This window comes from Vitis riparia, chromosome 4, assembly GCF_004353265.1.
Source record: "Vitis riparia cultivar Riparia Gloire de Montpellier isolate 1030 chromosome 4, EGFV_Vit.rip_1.0, whole genome shotgun sequence".
Classification (NCBI taxonomy): Eukaryota; Viridiplantae; Streptophyta; class Magnoliopsida; order Vitales; family Vitaceae; genus Vitis; species Vitis riparia.
Genome location: NC_048434.1, coordinates 4,605,532 through 4,621,825, shown reverse-complemented (window position 1 = coordinate 4,621,825; position 16,294 = coordinate 4,605,532). Strand labels below are relative to the sequence as shown.

Genomic DNA, 16,294 nt, shown 5'->3' with positions numbered 1-16,294 from the left:
TTCTCTAAGACGAAAGATTCTATTCATAAAATTGCTTTATACAGATGCTAAGGGAAAAAACATACATGAGAGGAGGAGAGAGAGAGGTAAAAACCCCATGCAAAATTGGTAAAATTTACAAGAGGGTAAAAAAAGAAAAGGTGGAAATTCTCCTGCTTGGTGAAGAATGAAACACCCCATATAAACCCTACCATCCCAAACTAACCCAACCCAATTTCTAATTTTCCTTTTTGTTTTTTTTTTCCTCTTTAATAATGATTTTTGCTATGGTTTTCTTCTAAGGATAACATGGGTATTACAAATATTGTTGGTGTCATTAGATGTCCTCCACTGCTCAGCTATGTCCCGGGCGATATTAACTGCGTCGAACGCCGTTCCCAGGAGCCCCCTTCTCGTAAACCCAACTGTGTACAATCCATCCCCTCCCTTCCAACCGTTAGGAAATGGCGTTTTGGGCATCCCCCCATCTTGTGTGAAAAAGTCGCCACTCTGCAAGTATTTCCCAAAAACAAAAATTAGCCCAAATCTAACAGAAGGAAAAGATCTAAACCCAAAAAAAAAAAAAAAAAAGGTAAAAATTTACAAGACTAAGAACCCATTTGGATTCTATCTCCCCAAAAGAGGAAAGATAAGCACTTTCCATACTTCTGTTTTTCTCAAAATTCGTCCTCAGAGCACAATATTTCATGACGGTTACATAACATGACAACCCACAAAGATTCATTTTGTTTTTTTTTTTTTTTTTTTTAAAGAAAGAGAATTTTTTTGAAAAGGCAGGAGCAATCCAAACAAACCCAACTGATTTTCCTCTTTTTGAAGGGGAAAAAGAAAGGTTTTGTAGGCTTCTGCATGTATGTAAGGTTGAAAGCGATGCAAGATTGATAATAAGATAGAAGTAAGGCTAAAAAATCATATGTAAAAATGAGTCATGCTGACCTTTAGCCAACTTGGAACATTGCTCTTGTACCCTGTTGCTAAGATTATTGAATGGAATTCTTTTTCCTGACCGTCCAGAAACTTGGCTCCATTTCTTGTTATCTCTCTCACGCCTTCCATCACCTGAGAGAGAAAAAAAACACACCCTTTAAACATTGGCTAAAGGCATTGCAGAAAAGTCGAGGATTCACACAAAATGGGCTCAAAATGGGCTGAGATATTGCAAAAGGTTGCACAAGCGCACACAGAAAATGTGAACCAATATAAGGGTCTGTTTGGGTGGAGGGGCTGGGGTGGTTGATTACCTTGATTTTGCCGGATTTTATCTGCGAGAGGGCTCCTACATCCAGTACTGGGGTTTTTCCGGTGGCATTTTTGAGCTCAATTGGTCCGGTTTTGGGCCTCCGGAGGCCTAAGTGGTCGGTGTTGCCCAGGGTGAAGTTGGCTACCAGTAAGAGGAACTTGTCTACTAGTCTCAGTGGAAGCCATTTGAGAAGTGCCATGGCTACTCCAAATGTTGACAAGCCAAACATCTCTCTAGGTAGAACATGCACCTAAAATCATCAAAATTGAACACATATGAGGCCAGAACCAAGCACACCCACATGAAAAAGGTTCAACATTTATTCAAAATTGATCATGAAACTTGACTCTGATGCATACCCAGACAAGAAAATTGAAAAATATATTGAAAATGAATAGCTTTTGTTCAAGATAATTGATTTTAGTACACACCCAGATGACAGAAATGGGAAAAAAACAGTGAAAGGAAACATATGGAAGAAGAAGAAAGAGCTATGTCATTTGTGTATGAAAGTGAAGGAACTTACAGTGTTTCTAACCACGATATGAGGGCTAGCATTATATCTACAGAGGTCCAAGCTCACTTCCATGCCGGAATTGCCGCAACCAACAACCAAAACCCTCTGGTTTCTGAAATCAGACCCGGACTTATACACACTGGTATGAACAACCCGTCCACGGAACCTCTCAAGGCCCAAAATTTCAGGTATTAGAGGTTCAGCATTTTCGCCAGTGGCAACAATAAGCCAGCGAGAGATGTACTCAAAATCCTGAGTTTGAACCTTCCATAGCTTGCAGCTTGGATCAAAATAAGCTCTTTGAACTTGTTGTTTGAACCTGGGGTGGATTGAAAAGTGGGAAGCATAAGACTCCATGTATGATATGAACTGCTGCTTTGTTGGGTACTTGGGAAAATCTTCAGGGAAGCGATACAGTGGGAGTTCACAAAACTGTTTGGGAAGGTGGAGTTTGAGACGATCATAGGTTCTTTGTTGCCATAAAGAAGCTATACAGTCACTTCTCTCGAGAATCAGTGAAGGAACTCCAAGTTCAGAGAGGCAAGCTGAAGCTGCTAGACCAGAAGGCCCTGCACCAACAATGATAGGCCCATGAACGCGCACGCACCTCGACTGCTTTTCTTCTTCTTCTTTGCAAGATCCCATGTAGGAAGGCCCCGAGCAGCAAAGAAAACAAAAAAAAGACCAAGAAAAAATTGAACCCCCAACCACCTGTTTTTCTTTTTCACTCCCCCTGTTTTCACTCTGTTTCCCCGAGAAAATTTTTACTCTTGAGCGGGAATTTCAAAAGAAAATGCGGAGAGAGCTGAAAAAGGCCCAAAAAGGGTGTCAAGCGAAGCTTAGAGATAGAGTCAATGAGAAGCGAATCAAGCTGTGCTGTGATGTTTATAAATGTTTACAACGGAACAGACTTTTAGAGAGAGAGAGTTGGATAAAGAAAAAAGAAAAAGAAAAAAACAGAGTTTTTAAGAGATTTGAAGTGAGAAGTAGAGAGAGAGAGAGAGGGGTAGAGGTATGATGGAGGCGTGAGGCTGAAGAAAAGATATTTGGTTCTTCCTCTCAAGGCTCTTTCTGCAGAGTTTGGGAGATGTAGTGTTGTAAGAAATGGAGCAAAGGGGAAGTTATAAATACACTGAACGCAGTCCCTCGCCCAATCCCGTTTCATGCGCGTGCCCCCACGTCCCGCCGCTTTGGTGGCAGAGAGTGTGTTTGCTGGAGACAACTGCAGAGGAGAGTGAAGCTGCGGCCCTGGAAAACCACGTAAAAATGAATAGCGGAGGGTGGTTTGGTTAAGTTTTGTTTATTTTAAATAATATTTTTAATAATGAGGGAATGGAGCATAGTGCCACGTGGCTGACAAGTCAGCAAGGAGTACTTGCTGCGTTGTAGGAGACCGTTCCCCATACATGCAACCACAATTCCCCCTATGCATATACCTTTCCCTCAATTCTCCTGAGTTCCCTGTCAAACTAATCTTTTTTGTAAAAATAATTCTCCATCTAAAGATTCTAAACTTGTATTCAAAATATTTGTCTAAGGAATGTATCCGTACAACACTAAATTTAACTTTAATTTTATTTTTTTAAAACCATAATTACTAACTATAATTTTAACTTTAAATTTAAAATCATAGTTACAGTATTGATTTTAAAAATCACAATTAATAAGTGTGATTTCACACAAAAAAAAAAAGAAGTCATCTTTTGATAATAAATATTAGATTGGTAAATATTTTGGGAGGAGATCTATTTTGATTATTTTTTTCTTCAAAAAGACTATTTTGGCCTTAAACTCCAACCCTTCCATAATCTTCATTTCATTTTCATTCCGTACCTCTCTTCCCTTTTTCCCTCATTATCACCTCTTCATACAAAATTTTTGGTCGTTTCCAACTTAATGATTTTGATTTCTTCTCATCAATGTTTTGATGATTAGTGATATATTTAGGATAACTTTTTGAGTCCCACCAAAAAAAACATAATCAATGTATCACGTGTATGATATTAGTTTCTCTTTTTTACCTTAATTTCATTACTTGTACCCGATTTCGCCTTTTGGTACTTTGATGCATTTTTGATGAAGACAAATTTGATAACAAATTATTAGATACCCAAATAATGGAATTAATAGTAAAGTGCCACGTGTGTAGTTACATGTTATTATTTTATACATTAGTTCGGTTTTTGTACCTTAATTCCATTATTTGTACGGGGTTTTGTTCCTTTATATTTTGATTACATTATTTATATCTTTAAATTTCATTTTGCGTTTTCAATAATTGGAATGATGAATTGAATATCTAAAATAAAAGAAATCATAAATGTGGGAATGGTATGAATTGAGGGGGCATCAACCCACTAAAGTTGTATAAACAAATATGAAATCATAGATGTGGGAATAGTATGAATGGGGAGGTGGGCATCCATGTTGATAGATACATGCTAATCCCAGCTAGATCCATCTAAGGAAAATATTCGAGTCTATTAATGTTGGAGGCTTGAGAGACAAGAGGAGACAAGAAGAACCAGAGTGAAGGAGAAACAAAACTTCAAACAACATTTGCCATGTCCGGATACGAAGATCTAAGGAGTTTGTCTTGACCCATCAATACAATATTACAAGGGAGATTACATGTAATTTGGAACATTCATTCGTACTTGCATTTATAGATGGAGCTCACTTAAAATCTCATTTCCATTTCTTTTTTATTTATTTAAATTTTTTCTTTATGCTAAAGACGTGGGCCACGTAGTATGTACCACCACCTCATATTATTTTTAGATTCTTTCATTTATTTATATAATTATGTTTTTTTTTATTGTTTTTATTGTCTTTTATCAATAATTCGGTATATCTCTCATAATCTTGTGAAACAAGATGATGATGACGACATCATATTCACATAGAGATGATCGTAAAATATCATATCAATTAGGAGAAGATGTTCATAACATGTTAGTTAGAACAAATTTTTATAAAAGAGTCCTTACGACTTTAAAATGAACTTATAAAATTAAAAGAAATTTCTTTATATATAAAGTAAAAAACTTTTTCTTCTATCTGATGTGAGACATCATAAACACCTTTTATACAAACACATCGAAAATGTTATATCCTATGGGATTGTGGGGCCAAAGAGAAAAACAACTCAACAGGGTCAAACAAACCTCGACATTGGGGTCGAGGATCAGTTCTAATACAATTTGTAACGATCTACACCAAATCGTGTAGATATTATTCGATTTAGGCCCAAAGAGGTCATTATGACTTTAAAATGTGTTTACAAGATTAAGAGGAGCTCATACGTATATAGTATTAGAAACTTTCTTTCCTATCCAATGTATGATATCACAAATTTTAAAGTTGTGGAAGTCTGAGAAATGACTTAGAATGTATGATATTTACTTAGAAGGAAATGAATTGTTATAATTGAAGTTGTTGGGTTCTGATCGTATGAATAGTTTTTTTTTTGCTCTTTTTGTGCAAGTGAACTTAAAGCAACCAATTATCGGGTTTAGAGGTGATAGTTTCAAAATATCCTTACCACTAAGTGAAATCAAACGAGGGAATCGTAGGAACATATTCAATAAAAAAAGAAATAAAAGTTGCACACTTTTAATATGGAGATTTTACTGTTCCATTAAGTTGCTATTGCTTAGTGGTAATGGAAATGAGTACTTTAGTGGCTTCTCATGTCGGAGACAAAGACAAAGGAAGAACATAAGACAGTTTAGCTAAGTTGGATCCACATGGATCTCACCATATGGTGCTTTGACTTCATAAACATGTGGTGTCTTGTTAACATATATGGCAACCCAATTATAAAAGATGCTACAATATGCTTATAAATTATTATCACTAAGAAATCATGTCATTTATGATGAATTTGATGCCATTGGAGAAGAGTTGTACCTACATTATTGAGAGACTTAGACCCGGTCAGGCTTATTTGATAACTGTTTTCTTGAAAACAGTTTTAAAAAAAATGTGTTTAGAAAATATCATTTTATTATTTTCAAATTTCTTCACTTATTTTTTAAGAATCGTTTTGAAAAATAATTATTCAAATATGAAAAATGATTAAAAATAAATATTTACATATAAAAGTTATTTTTGAAACACATTTAAAAATATAAACGGTATGTTATTTAAACAAATATTTATTCTATAAATCATCAAAAAATAATAATTTAAAACTGTTTTCAAAATCAGATATCGAATAGGACCTTATACTTTGAATTCAATAAAGCATAATAAACCCCCCATCACTTTACTAGAAAATTCATAAAATATTTAAGTAGGAAACCATTTTTAAAAATAACTTTATGTTCTTTAGAATTGAAAATAATTTTCAAACTCAAAAGTATATTTGATAAAATTTAAACACAAAACTAGTGAACTTATTCTTTGTATATTGTCCATGGGATAAAATATAAACAAGTTGGTGAAGATTTTGTTAAGAAATTAGCTTTATAAACAGCTTGGGTCCAAAATTGGATGATTTTAGGACCAACCCAATTAGAGGAATTGACAAGCTTATCCACTTTGTAGGTATTGAGGACTATAGGGCTTGTCGATGGTTGTATTCTACCCCAAAACAAGGGAAGAAGGACATAATTGGAAAAGTAAAAAGAAATGTGTATGATTCCAAAATTGCACCCCATCATTTCACCCTACCATTTTCAATGACTTTCACTCCAAAAATGTGTCAAATTGAGAATTCATTTTAGTATGTCAAATTTGGAATTCATTTTGATGAAGATGTCGCTCTTTCACTTTTTAAGATTATGGTGTCAAGTGGGTTCCACATAATGTTGTGGACACTCCAATTTTTTTATTGAAGCATAGGCAATATAATATAATATAATATAATTCCCTTGAACAATTTCTCATTGGAAGGTTCCAAAGTGAATCACATCATGTTTTTGGAATTTTGAAATTTAGATATGTGAGAGATTACTGGATTATTAAAATATTATTGTTTATATGTTCATCAAATTAATTTTTACAAATGCAAATTGTATTCCATATTTTTTAAAATTAAATATATTTTAATAAAAAGTGTATTTGTATATTGGAAAAATCTAAATTAATAACACTCTTATTTAACAATTAATTGACTATAAGTTAGATTAAGTTAAACACTATACGTATTTAATAAATCAATTTAATAATTTAAAGTGACATAATAACTTAATGATATGACTTAAAGTCAAATACAATTTTAAGTAATAAGTAAAAACAACTAACTTATTCTTAAATTTATGTTTTCATTTTAATTTTTTTATCTCCGTTTATTCCAATTACCTTCATAATTCTTTTGCTACTCCACGATTTCCATTATCACTCAATCTTCTTTATCTTGATTATAATTTATAATGATAGATATGTCAATTTGATGATTTAAAATAAATTTTAAATTAATTTTATTAAATAACATTAATACTTAAAATAAGAATCAGGTAATAAGTTTTAAGCCAATAACTTAAGTATAATTTAACTTAAAATCAACTTAAGTTATTAAGTAATAAGTATTAAATTTTATCAAATACCTCTAAATCATTTTAAGAATGAGGCTTAAGAATCTCAAAACACATTCAAATAAAATTTTTTAAGTGTGTTATCACATGCCGAATAAGGTTTTAATAATGGGTTATTTGAATAAATGGATATTCAAAATGTGAATTCCGAAGAATGATCTCAATATTTTAAAAACATGACATATAGTTTTTTTTGTTGACAAAATTACCTTTTAATAATTTTTAATCCTTATTTCATATCAATTTTTTTTAAATAAATAATTTAAGGATAAAAATATCAAAATGAGGTTAAATATGTAATTTTAATGTATCCAAGTTTATTTTTTATAGTATGCATATTACCTCATTTATTTTAATAAAATATTTTTAAAATTTACAATCTAAATAAAAATATTTTAAAATTCAAAAAAATATAGAAAACATATATTCCAAAATTATATTTCAAGAGTAGGATAAGACCCTAGAGAAATAGAGGTCCCCACCATGGAATTTGTCTCTGAGCCATTTTTCTTGACTTCTCCCTATCTCAAGTCGGGTTGACAGGTCAAATACCGATTTGCCCTGTGAGGTCTTTGGGCCCCCAAACAGTTGAAAAGGATCGTTTTGGGGCCCGAGCCCATCAAAGCAGTCGATTTTCCCAAATTGCCCCCCTTTCTTTTGCCCGAGAGATGCAAGAGCTGTACGGACATGGAGGGGTCAGGTTTACGTCAGAACCGTCCGGATCCGGACGGTGCGGTTGATGTCACGTGACCTCAACCCACGTCACCACCCTGCTAGTCACGTGGCACTGACTCTTTCTATCCCATTACCCAATCACTTCTCCCCTATGTATGCAGTCCATGACGAGTGATACGTACGGCCGTCAATTGGGCTGCCACGTAGGCACCTCTGACTCTCTGAAATGACCAAAACGACCCTGTCAAATTTGACTGTGATGGCCTAAATATCCTACGGTGGAGGGCGGTGATATGACCCAATCACCGTTCGAGGATTGGTGTATTTCGGATTTGACGGTGGAGGGTACTTCCGTCATTAAATGATCTTCCACGTGTCGAGAACCCACCTAATGTTTTAGCTGCCAATTATAGAAAGATTTGACTGATGTTTAGTTTTTGATAAATTTTATTTTGTAAACCGTGACGGGGGGCATTGATTGTGGACCGTGTGATGGTCCTAAAAAGGCGCATCACACGGACTCCTAGACTGATCCAAGGGCTGATGGGGGCAGCAGAGACGGTACAATTGACTTTTCATGATGACAAGCTTGATTGGCTTCTTAATTACATAAGATATCGTACTTGGATCTCCTGTTTGTTTGTTTTAAATGTGTAAACGAAGGTGCTGACGTCACCAATTGTTTTGACCACTTCCACTCCAATTTGTCCCAAGTGGATTTCCATGTTTCTCTTCAAACCTCTTGGATCCCATTCGGAGTTTTCTCCCCCGTCCAAGTTTATATATTAAAATTATTATTATCATTTAATGGTTCTTATATTAAAATTATTAGTTATTATAATTCCTTTTATTACTTCATATCCATTTTCTCTACAGTTCATTTTATAAGTAAAAAATAATTTACTTGATTTAATAATAGTGATGACTATCGGTGCTTGTAGTTTTTATAATTCCAAAATGAGGATAATCGGTGCCTTTAATTTTTCTAATTTCTATAACGTCCTTAGTCTTGGATAGCTCATCATTACCGTGTTAGAAATTGATTATCAGATATTTGGTGTAAAAGTTTGACAATAGTAGAACTAATACGAAGAAAAAAGATGTCATATTATACTAAATTTTTTATAAGTCAAATCATTATAATCAAGTTTAAGATAGACAAATCTAAGCGAGAATTCAAAGCCATTCCTAGATATATGAGACCTAGTTATTTGATTTACTTGGAATCAAAATAAATCGAGTGATTTTCTTTCTTAATCATTACCAAGTTCATTTGAATTTGAAATCGGGAGTATGCATGAGCCCTCACCACAATTTGACGAAACTCGTTCCTCCAATTTGAAGAATCCCATTGTCCCATCCTCCTTGAGATTCCTCAAATTTGAATAATCAAATTTTGCAAATGGATTACCAAATTTGCCCTTATGTCTCTAATATGTAATTAATATTTTGCCTCCAATATATTAATATGACTAATAAATTTGATTAATGATTTTTTTTATATATAAGGACATTATAATAAAACTATATTTTTCATTTGATTTACTTCACTTCAAATAAACATTTATGTTATCTACTCCCTCCAACATCCATATCTCTTATTTCACAACTTCAAATTCAATATGACATAATAATTTTCCATTTGTTGGTTCTTATATTAAAACTATTATTTATTTTTTAAGTCATTATTATTCTTTTTTAGTTCTTTATATCGATTTTCAAATGTCATTTATATCATAGCAGAGTCAAAAATTTATCTTAGGAGACAAAAAATAGAAAATTCATTTTAGAAGACAAGATTCAACAAACATGATGATTAACGGGTACCTTGGTTTTCCTAATTCTTACAACCTCCTTAGTCTTTGATAAATCATTGTTATCATACTCAAAATTGATTATCTTCTTATGATTGATGCTTAGTGTAAAAGTTTGACAACGAAAGTTAATACGAAGAAAAAAGAAGTCGTATTAGATCATAATCTTTAAATAAGTCAAATTTTTATAACCAAGTTTAAGATAGGAGAATCGAGAAGAGATATATTGTTCAATTTTGTCAAATTGAAGATTTATGTAAGAGATTTGAGCTTGAAAGTTACCATAGGATTGTATGGAAACCTCTCTCCTTTTCTTTTCTTTTCGTTTTTTTTTTTGGTTTTTTGACTTTTTGCTATTTCCAAATTTTTTCCATTTTCCCATGACTTATTGGTTTAGTGGGAATTCCTGTGAGATTTTGTGTATATATTATTTTTATTTTTTCTTTTCTCCAAACTTTTTTAGGAAGGTTAATTTTTTTTTTTTCCTTTGGGGGTAGGTAGGTTGGTGGGTGGGTGGGGGGTGTCTAACCTTCTGTAGCCAAGTGTAAGGACAATGATGCATTCCTGTTACCTTTCTTTCTTTTTCTATAACCAATTTGGTATGGAGACATTCAAAAAACCTAGGGATCTATCCAATTGAGGGTCTTGAGCTACTGGAATAACAAGTGTCCAATAATAAAGATTTTGGGATCTTCCTTTGGCTCTGAGCCCTCCATTATGCAGGTTTTTATTCAATGGTTTGACTTGTTAGCATATTTGTAATATTGAAAAGAAATACAATCTTTGGATTATTTGTTTGTGATTCCATAGACCTGCCTAGACTTGCTCCTAGTTGCCCACTTTTTCAAGGGTAGCCACCAGCCTTCCCTCTGGGGGGCCGCATTGGGTGCCATTAGATTTAGGGCAAGTGTGTTCCTTCTTCTACGGTGATACCCCAACTTGGCTCTGGCTACTGGTTTTTTGCAAATCCAATTTTCCAGGGATTAGATGTTCTTGTTTTGAATCATATGGGGAAGACAAGGAAAAGACGGTAACAGAAGAGCAATCAAATAATATTAGTGCATATTCATTGTGATGATCATGATTGCTTGATTAGGATATGCGATCCCCAAACAATGAGACCCCACCGATGGATACCCGAGAATATTTGGGATATTATGACTGACTTACCTGTCAGGTTGTCATGGGGGAATATACTCTCCAATGGGATATTGATCATTGAAATCTTCTTCTAGCTTTCAGTTAGGCCATCACACTAGTTTTAGCCTTCAAAGTGGCATACATGCCATTCCATATGAAGTGTTGGACAAGGGTTGTGTATTGGTGACAGCCAAAACCTCTTTGCACTTTCAATCCATTCATCATATGCAAGCATTCTTCTCGCTATCATTTCATGGCTTGTAGGCGCGAATCAGATCTTCCTTCAGTGAAATGGTATATGAACAGCTTAGCATCCATTTGCTCCTGTAGCCAAGTTGTATCAGTTAGAATAGGTAGTGCAAAAATAAAGTCTGAAATGGAATAAGCTCTTTTGTTCAAACAAAGAGGTAATAGATGCCCTCAAGTGCGCCCACAACACAACTAGTTCTTCAGTGACAAGGATAAGGTAGATGACTTAAGATGTCCAACTAGTTGTTCAGTGACAAGGATAAGGTAGATGATTTAAGATAAAGTCATTATTTGATTGATAATATGTTTACTCGTAAACTTTTCCACATCGGGGGCAGACCCATTAAGTCCAGTGGCTTTATTCTACTCCCAAACACCGAACTCATACGACGAGTACATCAATATGATGGTTGTGGATGGCATATGCTTTGTAGGGGACATTGTTGAAGCAATGCTTGACAATCAGAAACACTACATCAAATTTGCCATGATGGTGAAGCCTAGTCTTGACTTAATAGTGTATGAGTATGATATATGGTGTGTGAACTGCAGGTGAAGATGAAGCAATGTTGAATTATGAACTTTTCAGGGTTGCAAACCCTATAGTGCTGTTGAAGGTAATTAAGGTGTTATAGGCATGTGGTATCTGTGTAATGAGGTGATGTACCTTATTGACAGTCGCAATCAGGAAGTGGGCAATTCAAAAAAATGGATTGAATTGGGTAACATCAGACTAGTAGCGAGGAAACAAATGGAAACCTAGTACCTACATTTCTGTCCAAACAAAGTAGCTCCTTGCAGCCTTCCAAAGCAACACTCACGCGTGCCTGTTTGAGATTCAACTCTCTAGTTGATGTGCTATCAACATGTTTTGGGTGTAGTCGCTCTCCTTGTTTGTGGAACAGAAATATCCCTCATGGAGATCCCTTCCATCATTGCTTGCCTATTTCTGCCTCCCTCTTCCACTGACCCTTTTGTCCTAAAACCTTTATGTGTGTACACCTGTGGCGCTGGTCGTATGGTGCAACAGAGCCCTCCATTTATTAGATCTTTCAAGAACACTCCCAATTTTTAAGGAATTTTCCTAAATGCTGCACCTGCATATTGAGAAGCATAAGCTAGGAAACATCAGAATGGAGTATCCTACAAGAATATTCAAGCCCAAAATTATCATTTGCCCATGCAGTTGCTAATCTAAAACTACATAAACATCATTTGAGATCAGTTATTCTTCTTGGAAATACCAATTCACAAAATCGGGGGTCCGATGTGGCAATTACATTTCTGAAAACTATGGTAAAGGCTATAATTATTTCAATGTGGAAGGAAAACGAAAGATATGACCTGTCTCATTTATGATTTTTTAGCATTGGTCATAGCATTTTATACTTTTCAGGGACCCACAGTCAGCAGGGCCATTTGCCAAAAGCTTACCTCTTCCTTCTGATGCTTCTCTGCTGTAGCAGCAAGCGTGACGAAGGAAAGATTTCATGGCCCTCGCCCCCTGATCCTAAAAAAAATTTAAAAAGGAACCTTGGAGTCTAAATGAGCACTGGCAATATCTCAACAGGATATTGGCACATTGAGGCCAGTTCATGGCATTTATTGCCCTCAGAGGTAAGAACAAGTGGAAACAAGGCACAGGAAAAGAAAAGTAGAAACCTTCTAACTGATGATTCTACTCAATATGGTATCCAACATTAAAATAAAATTTGACAAAAGGGAAAAATTTTACATTGATAAGAAATAGAAATCAGTCAACAGGCTAGATAACCAAGGGAAACTTTTCTCAAAGCAAAATTTGGAACCTGAGAAAATTTCCTGAAAGCTATTTGAAATTCCTGCAATTGGAAATTGAGAATTACAAGAACTACAAGCAAACAAACAATTAGTCTCACAGTTAGTTTCTTGAGTGGTATTAATAAGATGCCTTAGTTCTTCTGAGCTTCAAAAGCTCAATATTCAGACCAGTTTTAGGTTTAATGGCTACATGCATAACCTTGGGTTTCATTTCTTTTTGGAGATTTGCAAGGACTTGGTTTTGTTTAGGTTGTAACAGCTCCAGTTCACTGAAAAACCATAGCAAAAAGCAGGAAAGATGATGCTGAATTAGACAAATGGATGGAAGACTGGACCCATAGAAACAGTTTCTCCATATTGGAATGTAATGGTTAGAACAGTTTTCTTTTCACATGAGATGTTTTGGATCCATTTGCTATGAGCGACAAAATCCAAATGGAGATTTTTAGAGGTCATGTCAAAAATTGCATGCTCCCATCATTGGCGTTTTATTTTAATGGCCTTAATCTCAAAGTTCTCAGTTGTACTTAAATAGTGTAGAGATTCGATTCTTCCCTCTACTGTACCGATTATTTTCAACATTCTCCATCATTTTATCATCAACTATCACCTAGAAGGCCAATTATTGCACCAGATTTATCATTTTGTTCATCTCAACAATGATCCCACACATTAAAAAGATGCAGGGGAAAGGCATCAGTTCCTTGTCACTCTTTTCTTTTCTTCTCCTCTATGCTTTACCTCATATTTTTGAAAGCTATCTTAAGTGGTGCTGGTTCCTGAGACCCAAAAATGGAGTTATACCGAGCCACAAAGTACATCTGGTTGACCTTGTTCAATGGGGAACAACTCTCAGGCTTTGTCATTCCTTTAACTTGATAAGCAGACATGTTTCCTAAAGCAGTTAATCGGACATATGAATTTTCATTATTATGCTCTCCAAACAAAGCAAAGGGGAAATGTGGCTATTATTTCTAGACAACCTCTTGTGTTCTTCGATTTTTTTCTTTTGTGGGAAAATTGCTGTACATCATTCACAATGATCTGAACATTATTGATACATGAATCATGAATCAGGTAAGCATGACCATTAAAAACATATAAGTATATAATTCAGGAGTCACTCAACATTCAGAAAATGTTATTGCAATGTAGGTGTTGTCATGCACTGGGACATGATCCTCGTGGAGACTTGAACAAACAACCTCCCACAACAGGGAAAATGCCATCACAAATTCTCCACAAGTTCACTGGAAGTACTTGCCTAGACTTGATAAGAAAGAAGACAAAACATAAAGTCAGGGATGTATTGATCAATACGATACCTGACAACATGCTAAACGAGATTTTGCAAGAAGTGAATTCCTCAAATAGCAGCTTCTAAACCCAAAAATAAAAACAACATGCAGGATGGTGATGAGAACTATCAAAGCTGCCGGACTTCTAAACCTCTGGAACTTGCTTAATCCTGCAGACATAAATGGTATGTGTTAGGCTTTTCTATACAAGGTTACCTTAACAAAGAAAACAAGCAGGACTTATGGAGGTTTCATTAGAGCAAATGAGCAAACATGTTATGTGACTATCATGAGGGAAAATTGGGGAAGGCCTCATTTTAACATACTGATCACAACCCAGAACAAGAAATGGTGAACCACAAAAATGGCTCACTAATCGCACTTTTGTGTTATAGCCTAAAGTGTTCCATACAACATTTCAACAAACAAACAGGTACTGTCCGATGGAGACGTTCCCACAGTTGTGGAATCAAACAAAATGACAATATATATTGACATGGTTAACTGCCATCATCTTAGTTAAAAAGTGTAAAGAAAGCAAAAGGAATCAAGTTGCATTAAAGGCTCATTTCAAATCCCAAGTGATATCCAAAACTCAGAAGAATCACAAAAAAGACAAAAAGATCAAATAATGTACAGTTGAATTGAAATCTTATGTGTTATGTCTGTCCATGTCAATGCTTGAGATGAAAAATAAAAACAGAAAGCAATTCAAAAAATTCCTAGATGTCTCAAAGCCTAATTCATCTGAAACAAATAGCACATACATTGCAATTGCAATATATTAATCCACATGTTCACATTGAAGGAATTACCTTGAAGCAATCCATTTCTGCATAAAGTGAAGCTTGAACAACTGGGAAAACCAGAAAAGAGTTTCTTCAATTTTTTGAAAACTGAAGGTTGCCTTGAGCAGAATGAAGAAAAATCAAATTAGAAACATAAATGCACCCTAAACCCTAAACCCTACACCGATTTCAGAGGAAGTTGACAAATATTAAATCCAAATTTTAGGTACTTGAAACAAGAGGGCATAAATTAGTTCAAATGGTAGTTCCCAATAACCAAGAGTTTGGAAATATCACCTCAAAAATTGTGGGCAAACCCATGATTCAGAAACAACTAAACCAGTAAATGAATATGGATTAATCAGAGAAATAGTTCTCAATACAGTAGGTCTACTTATACTCTTTCTTCTGCTAATCCACTCCTCAGGGTATAGAGTATATAAGCAAAAGCGAAGAGCAAATTAATAGAAACATTCTTCTTCTCAATACCCACAAATTAGGGGGAAAATTACACAACTTGTACAAACCCTTTATGCAAAACAAGCAAAGGTAACCCATTTGGGGAAACCAGTGGAATAATTGAAAAGATAGGTACCCAGATGGGTCTGAAACCCTCTGGCATAGAGACGTGAGCTTGGACCGGAAAGGCCATGCAATGGCCATAATATGAAAAGAACAAAATTAATGGGAGCCAATGGAACCAATGTCTAGTGTTGCCTCACTGGAAAGCAAAATTCCCTTCTGGCTTTTAACAATCTTTTAATTATTCTGGGAGAATTGGGCCAACAAATTGATGGCATAGCGCACATATCTGTTTTGTCGAGGACATCCTATCATTGTATCTGAATCAGTTAAGTCAAACCAGATATCTCCCTTCCTTTCAAACAGGGCATTCTCCAAGCTATGATACAAACCAATTTGAATCATGTGATAGAAAGACAATCCCCTCTCCTTTGATTGTGTTCTTCTCCCAGCCACACATGCTTCAGTTGTCGCCAGCCATGGCTAGTTTCATTGCACCATCACTACCTTCCTTGGCATAAAATTTTATGGTTGTGGTGAATAAAAAAAAGATAACATGTGAGATTAATTATTTCAAATAATGTAAAGACACACATGTCCAAAACTTGGGTTTTATCAAATGTAGTCATATTAATTATTTCAAATAACGTAACTATACATGTGCAAAATATGAAATTTATGGCAATTAGATAGTGTTTGTTTTTTACCTTA

General features: G+C 34.8%; 1 protein-coding gene and 1 long non-coding RNA gene across 3 annotated transcripts; both read right to left on the bottom strand.

The window, feature by feature from the left end:
- LOC117913154 (probable indole-3-pyruvate monooxygenase YUCCA4) lies at positions 1-2,806 on the bottom strand. Its single transcript, XM_034828097.1, has 4 exons — positions 1,767-2,806; positions 1,242-1,490; positions 937-1,059; positions 1-489 (listed from the first exon to the last, which is right to left on the bottom strand). Exons 1-4 carry the CDS (start codon positions 2,400-2,402, stop codon positions 265-267), a joined length of 1,233 nt encoding a protein of 410 aa, XP_034683988.1. The 5' UTR covers positions 2,403-2,806; the 3' UTR covers positions 1-264.
- Positions 2,807-10,982: 8,176 nt separating this feature from the next.
- On the bottom strand, positions 10,983-15,865 carry LOC117913485. Of its 2 annotated transcripts, XR_004651098.1 has the most exons (5): positions 15,359-15,865; positions 15,089-15,180; positions 14,301-14,443; positions 11,946-12,272; positions 10,983-11,250 (listed from the first exon to the last, which is right to left on the bottom strand). It is a non-coding gene; the product is annotated as an uncharacterized LOC117913485 (long non-coding RNA). The 2 variants fall into 2 exon arrangements; XR_004651097.1 differs by having other exon boundaries at positions 15,089-15,865.
- Positions 15,866-16,294: the final 429 nt, after the last annotated feature.

What these genes read in the sequence shown, in the direction of transcription:
- LOC117913154 (XM_034828097.1), bottom strand. Translation starts at nt 2,402, where the DNA reads ATGGGATCTTGCAAAGAAGAAGAAGAAAAGCAGTCGAGGTGCGTGCGC. An exon ending in ATATCGTGGTTAGAAACACT is followed by an intron (nt 1,491 to 1,766) that starts GTAAGTTCCTTC and finishes TGATGATTTTAG; the next exon opens with GTGCATGTTCTACCTAGAGA. An exon ending in ATGTTCCAAGTTGGCTAAAG is followed by an intron (nt 490 to 936) that starts GTCAGCATGACT and finishes AAATACTTGCAG; the next exon opens with AGTGGCGACTTTTTCACACA.